This window comes from Caloenas nicobarica, chromosome 5, assembly GCF_036013445.1.
Source record: "Caloenas nicobarica isolate bCalNic1 chromosome 5, bCalNic1.hap1, whole genome shotgun sequence".
NCBI lineage: Eukaryota > Metazoa > Chordata > Aves > Columbiformes > Columbidae > Caloenas > Caloenas nicobarica.
In genome coordinates this window covers 59690831-59706161 of record NC_088249.1, presented here as the reverse complement: position 1 = coordinate 59706161, position 15331 = coordinate 59690831, and the positions used below count along the sequence as shown (strand labels likewise).

General features: G+C 35.9%; 1 protein-coding gene across 1 annotated transcript in view; it reads left to right on the top strand.

Annotated features, from left to right (window-relative positions):
- SPON1 (spondin 1) overlaps positions 1-15331 on the top strand; it is a 194249-nt gene that overhangs the window by 169738 nt on the left and 9180 nt on the right. Inside the window, exon 8 of the mRNA XM_065636841.1 lies at positions 14169-14370. Within this exon, the coding sequence (XP_065492913.1) occupies positions 14169-14370 (202 nt within the window). The remainder of the gene's footprint in view (positions 1-14168; positions 14371-15331) is intronic.

Sequence of the window (15331 nt, the reverse complement as noted above, 5' to 3'; positions counted from 1 at the left end):
CCAGCCGGGCCATTCCGAACAACAAGAGCAGAGAAGGCGCAGTTGTGCTTCAGACCAGGTTAGTCCCCAGCACGTCCAAACACACCAAAAGAAAACCATCTCATACAAGCCTATATGTTATAACTGCACCTTAAGTGACCTTCCTACGGAAATGCTACACTTTCTGTAGGGACAGACAGCACTTGTTCAGAGCCGACAGTGTTTGTTTAACTGCTCAGGAAATCCACATAACCAAAATACGGCCCATTTAGTTGTGTCATTATAAAATGAGCCCACCTGTTTGCACAGCCGTTATCCCGGGATGCTCCGTGGCAGCACGAGGACGTGCTGGGTGGCTCATTAACTTCCTGACACCTCCTGGTTCCACGCAGATGCTCCTATGGACCGAACCCCAACAGAAACCCTTTTCCTCCGGAGCCAGACGTTTGCTTTGTGTAAGTCAGAATGCCAATGGCAGTGCCAAATGATGTTCCCTGCTAAATGTATATTAATCAGCACTCAGAGGGGAAGATTCAAATCAATGCACCTTTCAGCTTTGATAACAGAGAGGCTTTAGATAAAAAATAATGAAATGCCCAGAGCCCTAGAGACCAGAGGCCTGACAATGTCTGTAAGTTAATTCTGTGGATTAGTCTTCCTAAAGCATCTTATTAAGGGTTGATAAAATTATTCACAAGTACCACACTAAACTCCTCATAGCATACAAACTAAAATTAATTGAAAAGTACCTACTAATTTTCTTTAATCAGTTTTCATAGAGAAGTTCTGAATTTTGCAGTCATTCCGGTCCCTATCCATCCATTTAAATGATTTCAAATGAAATTACATGGTACCTTTAGTTCTTTCAAAATGTTATGTAGTCACACAAGTTTTGTTTTGTGTGGTGTCCAGGTGAGTAAATTCTGAGACTAGTTGCTCCTTTTCAGTTGATGTAATTCTTGCTGTCCCATTATGAATGCTGAAATGACTCCCTGTCCTGCCATGCAATGCACTTCCCATAAATAACTGATATCAGAATGTAATTTATAAAAATATAGATTAGAAATGAGTAAATTATTCAGTTGCTTAATTAATCACATCCTCAGGCTACCCAGCTGAGAATTAAAAAGAAGACATGTTTGAACATGGATACGTGTTTTTGGGTTTAACTGGCATTCTGAATGGCAAAATACAGACTGACCTGCAATTAACCAGATGTAATGGGCATAGTTTAAATTTTATCTGTTGTTTTCTCCAAAGTGATAAGAAAAGCTCATATCGTAGTCCTTTAATCATCTATCCACTGTATATCATTAACATTTGATTATACAAATTGATTATAAACACTTCCACCAAATGATTTGAAAAACAAATCATGCAGGTATAATTTCACCTAGTGTGACTAAGAGTCAGCAGAGGGTTATACGGAAAGCTTATTATTTAGTGCTACTACTTATATTCCTCATAATGCTTATTTTTCTTGCATATTTGTGAGATGTTTTCTCCTAATTGAATGCTGCATTTACCTTCCACTTCCTCTGTACTTTTAAGAAATTATGGTTCAGATATTTTCTTGTTTACGAGTTTATAAATCCTTCCATAGCCACATTTAACTTTTTGAACACCTTATGACAGGTATGTGGTTACATTACCTTTATGCTTCTTTTAGTAAGGAAAAGTGAATGTAGTTAATCCACTCGTTATAAATAAAAGTGTACTATAAAGCCAAGAAGCTGTTAAATCTTTTGGTGAGAAAAAGGTGAAGACATATGAAGGGCTGGGACACTATTTTAATTAAAAGAAAATAATATATAGGTCACATGGGCAACTATTTGTGAGGCTGCGGGTGCACCTGGTGACTTCAGAGCGTTTGTGACATAGTGGAACTTCAGTGGCTCTGTGCTTAGGGAGCTGAAGTGCAAAAGGTGCACAGTGGGGTTCACAGTCCTATTCTAAAAAAAACCCCCATGCTATTTTGGACACCAATAATGTTTTCATGCTACAATAGATTTTTTTAAAGACTTTTTTCTTTTTTCCTTTAATACAATGGGAGAACTATGAATAGTGTGTCCCTTGCAGAATCATATTGATTCATACTATATGTAATATATAATTGAATATATATGTAATATATAATTCAACAGATTGAATCATTATATAGAATGCATTATAAAATAAATAGCAGTAATAGTACAGAAAAAGCAAAACAGTACTGTAAAGCTTCATGGAGACATGGTCTTTATTCACAAAGTTCAATATTCCCTCAACTTAGATTATTTTCTTTAAAAAAATCAATTAATATCTACACTACAGATAAACTCTTTTGTCAGTGTGCATGGTAATGCCATTAATGTTAGCTGATTTACTCCAAAGCTAAGGTGCAAATAATTTCATCAGTGTGTACTGTTCATTTAGCATATGGGACAATTTCTTATATTTGACTTTCCTCATGTGAATAACTATGATTTGTGAGAGTACAGTCTCTCTGTATATACAGTAAAGTGGATAGCACGAACAGTTCAAAAAGAATAACTTATTAAAAAAAAAAAACTTAAATAATTGTCAGGCTAAGATAGTGTCAAATTGTTGCCTGAAGCAAACCTTAATGACCATCTAAGGGATTCTTGGGGGGGTAAAAATAGCTTATGTTGTTAACTGCAGCTAATAGCTTACAGTATCAACACATCTTTGACCACAGTAGTGTGAACAGTACTTGGCTAACACATGGTTGGGAAGTCGGCCATAAAAACCAAACCACTCATTGCCATTATAACAGCAACATTACTGTACTCAAAGTACAATACCCTGATTTTTCATTCAATAACAGCTGCATCCAGGAAAATAAAACTTCCAGCAAAGAAATGATTAAATTTGTACAAGCCTGTCTCATTGATGAAAAGTCATGATGAAAATGGAAAAATAAAAGGATCTAAAATTGCTAGTAGCTAAAGCATGAAGAATTCATAGAAGGAATAGGCTGATGAACTGAGTTACAAATTTATTCTCAGTGACTCGCCATTGTAATGAAGTGGGATGAGTGAAATGTGGTTATATTTGACATCTCACTGGATCTGTGTTATCCTAAAAGAAAAGATATGAGTTTTTTGCTGAAGAATTATGATGTGCTTTTCCCTTGACTGATGAGTTGATTTAAATTTTGAGATGCCTGGAAGTATTTTTAAGTCCCTAAGTGGCTCTCTCCAAGTACAGGTACACTTCTATAAGATAGAAGTTGTAATGTTGTATTGTATGGTCCATATTTTGCCTTAAATAGGTGGTATGGGAATATTTTTAAAAGATTTTGTGTGAGGTATGTCTTGTCTAAACTTAAAACCCTACTTTAATTCTATGGTAGAAGCATTAAAATCTCCATAGTGTATGTATTTATAACCATGACCAGTCTTCACAATTAAAGTAAGAATGTAAGAAAGACACAGCCACGGGAGCAGATCTGTGGGGTGCAACAGTGCTGAGGAAGTGACACATTTTTGGGAGTGGGACATGGCTTTGGCTGGCTGCTGGGAGCAGGAGCTCCCAGAGAAAAGCTCCAGGCAATGGGAAAGACATCGGGTCTGTACTCCAAGATTGCCCCAGGATATGAACCGAAGCACAATGGGAAATTCACCTCAGAATTGCACCTTTGATCGTAACAAAAACACCTGGATACACTTGTCCCTCTGTGCTCATGTGGGATGCTGTGCAGTGTCATTACCCACGTTACAATTCATTGCTGGCACAGAGTAGGAGAAAGTGATTTCAGAATTTGCCTGAACAGAAGGAAAGGGTATGGCCAATCATTTTCTTGTCTAAGTGAATTAGATCGATGGATTCTTTTTTTTTTTTTTTAACAAGTGCAAAATTTGGGAAACATTATCTATCAATTATAGTTCACCTTGTAGGATGCTGATTACAGTACCTTGTTTTCAATTGGTTTAATTTCACTATGTGTTAAGTATTCAGATTGAAATTTTCACACCAAGTTAGAGGAAAATACAATGGTTAACTTACATTTAGAATGTTCTAATAGCTGTGTACCTGTGAAGGTCTTGTATTGCCATCTTTTGGAAAAAATTACTTGATAAAAACTCACTCACATCTGACCAAGTTTATGAATGCATACAGATCCCAGTATTCCTATGATCACTTGTTAACATCTGGCAGCTCGTTATTTCTTCAGAAACTGACCTTATTTGAGATGCCATGTAAAGCATAAATGGATGAACAGAAATTTTGAGAAAGCCATAGTGGAAGCCAGTGAAACACAGAGAGAACAAAATCAGAATGCAGAGCTCAGACTGATGGAGGAAACATTTTTGGATTGAAGCCTTTTGGAATACAAAATAATTTGTAATAGTCAAAAGTGAGCTATCTTGGTGAAACAGGGGGAAGAAGTGGAGGAAATCAGCACATACAAATTGGCATTTGCACACTATATCATGGCCAACAGTATTACTCTTGCAAGAAGTAATGAGGACCTGAGTTTATATAACATATAGACAGACATAAATGTGTAACATTCATTTGTTGGTGATTGCACAATAAGTGATATTTTTCCTTACATTACTTATAAGTAAAAATATATATATATCTTGAAGTCCTAAAACTAGGTCAAATTCCAACCTGTTTTCTTAGAAGCTAATTTATTTTAAGTAAAAGCTTTTATGGGAAATAAATAAAAGGCAAAAAGAAGCCAGAAAAATGCAGCATCTGTAAAAGAAATTCAAGCATATCAATTAAATGTCTTGTTCAGATTTATGTACTCAATTTTTAGATGACATCTCATGTCATAGTCCTGTATGGAACTTTCTTTCTCACACAATGTTTGTTGTGTGGTGATGAGGAAAATGCTTTGTCTTTGAAAAAAACCCTCAGGTTTCTTGCTAAACTGCTCACAAGGGAGTGCGTTTAGACTTTTAAAAGCTCTCGTTAGTCATAAGCTGCAGTAGTAACAATAAATTCTTGCAGGACTTACTAGACATTCTATGGTATCTAGTACTACAAAGAGATAGAGCCATAAAAACATGAACATACCATGTTCTGGTAGCTCTGTGTGTTTTAAGTGTAATCTTTTACTAGCATGGATGTGCTATTTGACCCTTACGGTTACAAGTCATATTAAGTAGTTTGATGACATGCACCCCAAGATTAGATGCTTATGATAGTCTGCAAAGATTTCTGTTACTTCCTCCCACCTGCAAATATAGTGTTCTATAAATATATATTTTATTTTTGCATGGCAACATTTTATTTTGATAGTGCCACTACAGCATGTGTGTCTTTAATTTTATTTCTGTAAATCTCTGCAGGGTTTTTTTTTTCCTCAGAAATTCTTTTCTCTCTTGTTATCTCCCACTGTCACATTGTGCTGTCTATCCTAAAAATAGGGTAAAAGCCAATATCTGTCAATCCAGATGTAAATGAAGTTTCCTTCCACAAAATGACATCATAGCACTAGGAAACATGTTCAGAGTTTGGAGATTTTCATGTACAAAATGAGAGGAATGAGAAGGCCAGACAGAGTTGCTTGTTCCTATGGCAACACGATGGTGAGTCTAGCTCAGCTTTTTTCTCCTTTTATGATTTTATAGATAGCTGGGATTAATCCACTGAAGTTTAATATAGTCAAAAATAGAAGAGTTTTAACCCCTGGTCCAATGAGGAAAACCAATGCATAAAGGACAATCTGATATACAAAAATAATACATAGGGAAAAAGTCATTTGTTGTGAGTTCTGATAACATGAAGGCAAATACATAAATCTCTTTGGAGCTGCGAAACAATTCTGAGTGCTCCAGCTTTGCATTTGGCTAATGGTTAAACTCTTACATTTTAGGTCAGAAAACTTTCTGTGGTAGATTCTTCCTTCCTACGGTATATCACCCCTCCATACTGGTGATGTGCTGTCTTAAGGACCACCATTTTTCCTAAAATGTGAGGTGATCCCTCCTTGTACAACTTGAAGGACTTTGGAGGTTTCATAGAAGGGTCAGTAAACCCCTGACAGCTGTATGCAGGAGTAATTTATGTTGAATGAGCAGTTTATGCATTAGCAGAGCTAATCAAAACTCTTTTGTTAAAAGGCTTTAACTTCAAAATGAAAGCTTTCACGCAAAAATTGGATCTAAATGGAAAATTTATGGCTTCACATTGAAAACGGAAAATCTTCCTAGTGTTTTTAAATTTTTTTTAATATAAATTCCTAATTTTATCCAAAAAGCAGAAATATTTGTTTCACCCAGACCGGAAGAATTATTTGAAGTAAATCTCAGACAAAAGACATTTAAAAATCCATAGAAAAAAACTAGCATTTTTACCAGTTTTGATAATTTATGTAAATTTGAGATTGAATGTAACTGAGCTCAAAATACACGTACATATTTTGATAATTAATATAAGATAAAAGCTTTAATCATATGACTTTCCATTTTATTAATATTTTAGTAACTCAACAAGAATGAGTAAACCCAACACCATACACTGCCCTTGCAACTTGGTTACTCCATTTTAATGGCTCTACAGAGCTCCATTTGAATGAAGAAAAAACAGAGTTTTATTTTTCACAGAAAATGGGACTAAACAATGCTGCATTGTAGCCTAGCAGCACAAGGCAGCAAAATTCTACCTCTCCTAGCATGAAGTCACATGCTATTGTACTGTGTTTTACCTGAGTCTTTGCATTTATAGTTATATACATTTATTAAGTGTTGAGTAAAAGACCTAATCACAAAACTACATCATGTTTATAAAAAGAATTATATCTAAAGCGTTATGTGTATTATTGAGACTTAGGGAAACTTCATTGTTTGACAGATGGTCTGACACCCACATTAAGAAATTCATAATTCAACCTCAAAAAGTGAGAAAGAACATATGTGTTTGTTGGAAAAGAAAAAAAAAATTGTATCAATCATTTTTTTTGTCAGAGCAAGCACATATGGCAGTTCCATTTTCCATCACTTACCATTTACTTTCTATTCAAAATTCAAATGTCACTAGGCAAGGAAAAAAGTTGAGCATTAAAACGTAGGAAAGATTTAACTAAGAACAGTCACTGCAAGAACTTTACACTAATTGTTCATGGAAATTAATGGCCATCCACTTAAATCAAACTTACTCATCCCATTCTACCCTTGCTTTTGTTTTCTTTAGATATTCCTGCCATTGGTAGTTACTGGTTTATGATTATTTCCCAGCCATCTGTTGTCCTTCCATGAGCCAAAATAATTTCCCTTTATAATGTTGTGAGTAATGGTGTATGCATTATTTTCATGCAATTATATGTCTACTTACTAATCCTATCTCCTAATTCTTGTGTAAATACTCACTGAGAAACTGGAACGATTTGCCATTTAAATTCCTAGTGAACAGGAATCTGTATGCAAAATTTCAAACTTTCAATTGTTATCTCTTTGCATTGTTAGGAATGTAATAATAATGAAACATTTACTCTGATTCCCACCTCCAGACAGCAAAAGGCTGGTTAGATGGATATAGATGCTCAATGAAATGGAATGTGTATCGTATTAATACAGGTTGGGGCATGTTGAACACCCTCAGAGATTACACAGGGATCGGTGAAATGTAAAATACAATTCCGAGCTTTTGGCGCTTGCAAAATAAATGGTTTTGAAATGCCTAGTAATACATTTTAAAATCTTTGAAAGGAATTTGAAGGAGTATCTACATTTTGTAGATAATCCAATAAATAGTTTCATAGTAATTTTTGTTGAGATATTTGGTTTAATCTAATAATCTAATAAATTAAATTGCTAGCACACCGGAGTTCATTGCTAAAACAGTCTTATAAGTAAGTCTATGTTGTTTAGTTGATGTAGTTAATGGGAGAGGAAAAGATCAGAATTCTGGCTGTAATGTTTCTTATGCTGGGCGGAAGAACTGATCTCCGTGGCTTTCTCAGGACATGGTCAGGGCTTTGTAGATTCCCCAGGTGAAAAGAAGATAAAAAGCAACAGTGCTCCTACAACATCCCATAGGATTTCCTTTGTAAATATAGCTGTAATTACTCTGGACAGACAATTCGTAGCCTCAAAGCTATCCAGGAAGTGAAGAAGAGAGAAGTTTCCTGAATTCACACAGGTAGAGTCCTTTAGCTTTGCAGTTAGACTGGCCTGGATAAAAACATAGTGATGCAATACATTGCAAAAGGATTCCTGAAACATGATTTGATTGTAAATGCACAGTAAGTGATCTAAAAAGTGAAGCTATTCTAAACAGAAGCAAATATTGACAGTACCATGTGGGATAACCACACCTAAATGGTTTCTGACAGCCTGCAAAGAACACACAAAATATATCAGCACTTTTCAGAAATTGCAGTCCTAACTTGAGATAGCTGAGAATATTTTTCAGCAAGGAAAGCCTGTTCACATTTGTTAATTATATCATTAAAGTATACCCATTCTGAAGGAATTAAATCAAATAGCTGGTATGTTCTGTGATTAATATATCATCATTATCTAAAGCTGTATTCCAGGTACATTTAGATGACAATGTGAAAAGTGTCTGAAAGATGTGCTGCACAAAAGCCCTTCTTTTTTTAATGCTTTTCGAAAAATACTTAGACTAATGATATTTTAGAACAGCATTTGTTCTGATTAGTGGTTTTAATGTCAGTGGTAATGATGTAATCCCTTAGCTGTGTATGCAAGTACATATACTTCTAACTGGTTATAGGCAACATTGACATTTTAAGAGCTTACACAGAGCAAAGTAAGGTTGTTATGCAGGCCTTTTTATAGTCCAAAAGGTAAATGAAGGTATAAGAATTTGTTGTGGCTTTCTATATTCTTTCATTATGAAATAAAATAGCCAGACTCTTACTGTCACCTCCTCTAACTTGGTGCTCAGAGACAATAACACCTTGGCATTAAAGTGCTTTTCAACGTTTGCATAAGTCAAATTTCTTTGACTCAGTGTTCACTTCATTGTAGTTTTCTTTTTCCTGGCTCTTTTGGGACATGCACATGTTTAAATTATTCATTTGGTTAAATGCTTACCTGTCCTATATTTTTGCAGAACTTAAGGAGGATTCTCCCCCTCTTTCTGTGCAACTCTGAAATTCTGTTCCTGTGTTCAGATGTTGATATTTGCACATAAAACTTTGTTGTCCATATAATGGTCCTAATTCTTTTGCATCACTTCATAAATGGATCGCTTAATAATATGTCATCTAAATATACCCTCTAATTTGTTCTGTTAGTTGCAGTCTTCTAGGAGAGTAGTATTTTCCAGTCAATTTTAGATCTTCATTTTCTTCATTTCTTTTCTTTGAAGCTAGTGCACTTTTCAGGATGTTATGATTTTCGAGTTTATTCAGTAAAACAGATGTTGCGTAGGTGCTGCTAGTAGGCAGGAGGTGCAGAGTTGGAAGTTCAAGGGTGTGAAATGTGTTTCCATGCTCATAATGTTGTTTGTATCACTAGCAAAAAGTTCTAAAGATGAGTAAACAGATTGTTCATCCTGGGAAGTGTATATGTGATAACTCTAAAAAAAGAAGGATGCCACTTTGCTGACTAGAGTTGTAACAGGCAAATCATTTACTATTTCCCTAAAATATGCAATTTTCATGATTTATGCAATCAGCTAAATTCTCAGCTTAAAAAAAAATTGTTTTTTCACATCATCAGCACCACTTAGAGCTGACATTAAACCAGTGGCAATGTGGCCCCCAGCATTCTCAACTACCTCGCACCTCTGACGGTCATCAAACTTGGACTGGCATCTCTTGTGTCAACACTTTTTTCTTTCTGACAAGGTTACTACATTATCCTTAGCACAAGTGAGATCAGATCCCGGTATACTCAAATAAATCTTGTATCCAGACTCTAATAATGGGCTTAGGATGATTAACACAGCTCTATGAAGAAACCTGGAGAGGTTTAAGCTATTTCCAACTACCATACAATCCATAAAGTTATTAAATCCACAGAATCGACCAGAACTTTTTTCCTTAGCATAAAATATATAAGGCTACCTGAATAAGAATTTTATTTCAAACAGCTAAAATAACAATATTTTACACTCTCCTGTTCTCTCTAATATGTCCACTTAATCACAAAATTTTTTTTTACCCGCAACTGAAGTCAGGACATGGATAACAGTGAAGCACTCTACAAATTCAATATGTCTGAAGATGTTTTAAGCTGTTGGCTTTTCCTTCAGTGCTGCATAACAAGCACCTAATACATTATTTTAATTTATTTGAAAAACTTATTTGCATTTGTGCTGCCACAGCTGGAATCGCTTCTAGTAGCCAACTTGGTGAGTTTAACAGCTAGCAAGAGATTCTCTGCACTACACTGAACTTTGTAGTGGAAATGCAGATGCTCTTCATGTTCAAATCTGTCTTTATATAATAGGTTTTTGTGTTGCTGGAAAATTCTTTACACATGGGTGAGACAAATGGCTTTTTTGTATGGACATAGTACCTGTAGCATCCAGTAGTAAAATTCACATTGATGCCAATGGTACAAGCTCAGCCATATAAATGGTTTTATTTGTTGAGTTAGTTGGTATCATAGGCACAAAGACACCATGCTCGGGCTCCCTGTTTCTACTTCTATTACTTTTATACTAGTCAAATATTAAGCCAAAAGTAACCTAAAATTTTATTCTGCAAAATATTATGTTTTTACTATTTCTATCTAGTAACTCTTCACAACCACCTGCCTTATGTGTGCTCTATTACCTTTTACGAGGATATCACTAGAACACAACAGTATTGATTCAACACTCAAAAATGTATCTTGCAGCAAGTTGAGTTTTCTGTTGGTTTGTCAAAGGCTTTCTTAACCCTCCACCCCCAGTAGTGATAGCAACTAGATTGTCACTTAGGGAAAAAACTTGTAAAGCAAAATCATGTTTGTGGTCTTATGACCTTAAAAACCAAACAAACCAAAATTAAACCAAAACACCACAGGGGGGAAGAAAGACCATTTTCTCCTATTGCTCAGTATATAGCATCCCTAAAACAAGAGATTCAAATCATGCTAACAAAAGGAAAACAAAATAAAAATTAAAGAAAATGGAAAACTTTAGGATGCAGGACACTATCTAGCACTTTGCTTCACGCTGTACTATGTGACAGGAATTGTCAGCAGGCTGATCAGGCTCGTAGTGGAAAAGTACTGTCTGCTTCAGCCAACAAAAGGAGATTCCCCAGCCCACTGGGGCTTTCAAGATTGTCATCTAGAACTTACCTAATATTTAGGGTTTGCTTTGCAACACATATTTGCCACTGTTTTTATGCATGTACATGTGTAGGGGAAGGAAAGGGGACATATTTGTCTCTTACAGCAGATTCACATTAGTTGCAAGTTTAAGAATTTTCCTGTGAACTTTATCAAACTTGTTGCAGAAGATGACTTTTTTAAAATTTAAAAGCCTTAAAATGGCAATATATACTTGTATTGAAAGCAGAGATACCCCAAACTGAAACAAACAAACAAACAAAACACCAACACCAAAGATCTTTATTGTATAAACCCAGTCAGTGCTTATCCCTACACCTAGGTAGGAGTTATCGATTGTGCCTTAGATCAGCCCATTTCTCTTCCTTATGTACTGCAACTCCAAAAAGACCATGAATTTTGAGCAACTTTATACAGTTGTGGTTCCAATTTGTATGCACACTGCTTACAAGTATCCATGCAGAAATTAGTTAATAGAAGAAAGTAGCAAGTGCAACAAATACATTTTGTGATAATATATATTTTTAAATGCTTCTTAAACCTTGCATATCAAAAATTTTAAAATGCCCAATGTTATCCTGCACCACAGACAAATGTATGCACATTGTGTGCGTGTCTGCACAAGAGTGGAGGAAGGAAGAGGAGAAAACTTCCCTCCATTCATCATCTAGTAATCTTTACATTTCTGTGTTCAACAGTTATGAGCTAAAATACAGTAAAATGGCCATGAAACTTGCTATCTGTCTTAAAGATGGAGCAGGAGATAGGCAATTTTTGTGAAGTGCTCCAAAATTGGAAAATTATGGGAGGCTCGGGTTTACTGATAGAATTTAACACATGCAAAGGCTTGTAGGCAAAGAGTATCTCCTACTGAAGTGCTCCTTTACACAGTTTCAATATTGATATAGTTATAATTTAAATACACAATTAATTTTGATTTGTATTAATAACATGATTAATATTTACTTTTCCTAACAAAGTATTCAAAGCCTTAATCGCACATGTCTATCACAAGAACAGGTGACAAAAGATTTCCATTATAAAGTGTATAAAGTAGTCAAGTGATTTCCAACCCTCTGCCTTTAAGTGGTGTCATTATGTCAGCCTCTCTTGTCTTCTCTGAGAACGTGTGTGCGCAGAGCACTGAAATATAATGTCACCCAATACATACCAACTAATAGAGTAGTAGCTCAGGTGCCAGACACAGTAGTGAGCGGTTCCACGCTGTCTTTGTGTTTCCCCTGCATCTCCATTCTGAAAAATCCATATTAGACATACTCTTAATCTAAAGATCAGGTGTAGAAACACACATCTCTGCTATTTTTGTTGTGTACAGTTTTAAATACAAAATTCCTATAGGGAATTTTTAGAAGCCTTTATAATGCAGTAAATCCTTTAGTTAATTGAAATCAGCAGGCTTTTTAACAATAATCACTGCTATGTACTTGACAAATATATCAGGATACTGTATTCACAGAGTGAAGTTGATACCATCATTCATTATTTTATTACTTTACATTAGACAAATTGTTCCATTGAAACCAGAGTTCTATCTGTCATGGAAAAAAAAGCCATTTGCATCTCTTTCTGGGAAAGGCAGGGCTTACGTCATCAAACGCTTAGAAACTCTTCTACTCAGAGTCTTTAATTCAATGTAAGATAATTTACACAGTAAGAACAACTTCTAAAGACTCTGGAACAGAAGTGACCAGAACATTTTACCCATTAGTAAACGCCCACTTCTGCAACATGCCTCTTGAAGGGGAACTAGATACACTAACTTAGACATATAATATTTAAAGCTGTGTGATAACTACTCAAGATCATTGTCTTTGGGCTGTTCTGCTTTTTCTAGTGTGCTGAGAATGCTACGAGCCAGAAAAAATACAGAAACAAAATGCCACATTTTTACAGTGGGGCAAACATTTACAGGAAGAATAATCTCCCTATGACTAGAGAAGGTCGATGTATATGCATTATATATATTAAGATATACAGCTACCTAATGCAAAAAAGGGAAGATGAATAACATTGTAAAAAAACTTTACATAAAAATTAAACATGGTCTTTATATGCTCTTAAAGCAGTGTATTTTGGTATAAAATAAAAAAAAAAAAATCACCAACTTGACTCTGTATTGATATAAGTTTTGTAACTGCCTGTAACTGAATAAAACTTAAGACTGGTATTTGGTACAGCAAAATTGCCAAAATAATAGTCTAAGTAACTCCACATTTGTTGTTGCTCATGAGAAAAAAGCCATGAAGACCTCCAGGTTTTCATCTGTGAACAGAAACCTCCAGTTCAGGCCTCATTTTATTTCCCGTTTGCATGGGAATGGGATAGTTGCTCGTCAGCCTTTCAGAGCACTGCGTGATTCAGCACAAATCCTTCTTAAGGGAACAGCTGACAAAGGCTGGATGAATAGAGGCATTTTCACATACGCTGGCAGAAACCTGCAAAAGTCTTGGCTGAACTCTCTAGGGCTGGCAATGGCCATTAATCTCTCACACAAGCACTAAAACTCTATTAATGAGTGCTTTTCTGCACATACACACAGGAGCACTTCCATGCACTTTCGGCATTGCAATTTGAATTACCTTTTGGGGTGTAAAAAGTATCCCGGCAATCAAAACTTCTATTTTTTCTCAGTGCCATGACAGACTATTTTATTATTTTTATTATATGACTAAAAACATAAGCATGCTGCTGCAGCTCTTTATTTCTACATCTTTCTCACCCATTAAACTGTAAATCTCCTTGAAAGATGTCAAAGCTGTTTCTCAGATGGCACACGGAGAACAAAAATACAAAGCGCTGGGCAGGAGTCCTCTCCCTGTCCTGCTTCTCCATCTCCACATACCAGATACAGTGTCACGCCAGTGGTCAGTATTTCCCAGTTTGACGCACCAGTTTCATTGCCCTCTGACAGCAAACTTGAATTCAGCTGTTCATAGTCTTCCTATGGCCAATTTGCAGGAGAGCTGCTCCCTCTGCTGAGTTTTCTGTCGATCGGCACCGGCACCTGATGTCCTTCCTCACCATGCTGGGTCCCAGCCCGGACTGGAACGTGGGTCTGTCTGCCGAAGACCTCTGCACCAAGGACTGCGGCTGGGTTCAGAGAGTCGTCCAGGATTTAATACCCTGGGATGCTGGCACAGACAGTGGTGTTACCTATGAGGTATGTGGACTATTTGTAATATTTTCAAAACGTAAAGTTTACTTCAAAGCAGTGAAGAATGATAGCTATTTGATCCCTGGCGCTGCCATAAATGCCTATTATATTACTCTAGTAAAAATTTTACTTATAATCAATTAAAAATCATTTAGACAGATACTGGCTACAGTTACTGTCAGTCATTGTGTGAATTCCCTGAGCGTTATTGTTAATACGATAATACTACATTTTCCTGGGGTATTATTTATAGTCACCTATTGAATAAATGTAGGACTTGGTTTGCTCAAAACTCAGCCTTAAGTTGTCCAAGCCCTTTGATACAAATCTGTGTGCCATCAGCAGCCACATCAACTTCAGTTTTCTACTGGTTCAACCCAATGCCAGCTATTCTGCTTGGCACAAGAAACTTAAATATTCCCTACAGTGGGCATTGAAACTCTGGACTTCTCATCACTACGAGACTCTAAAATCATCCATTTTCTCTGTCTCTATCACTCTTTCAGTGTAGGAAGAGATTCACGCCATCCCCAGGTGAAGACCTGGTTTTGACCAAATGAGTTACATCAAATTACTAAATTGGTTAAGTCTTCATAGGTGATAAGTGTAGCTATGTGTCCATACTGACAATATAGACAGCTGAAGTTAGACAAGATTACTCATATCCTCGAATACCATGCATATTCATTTTTCAGATGACAGAAGATGGTGATTTTATTCTTTCAGACCCAGTCTCTTTAGAACCCAAGGAAATTCTCCAGTTATAATGCACCTCTGGAGGCATATTGAAGTTTTGGGGTTTTTTTGTTAATGCCTCCGCTACAAGGGGTACATCTTATTGTGAACTCATGTGAACTCAGTTTCAGGGCTGAATCCCAAAGTATTACAAAAGTGCTCCCTAAAAAAAAAAAAAAGAAAAAAAAATCCACCTTACCATTAAGTATGAATATATTGAGTTGACCTTCTG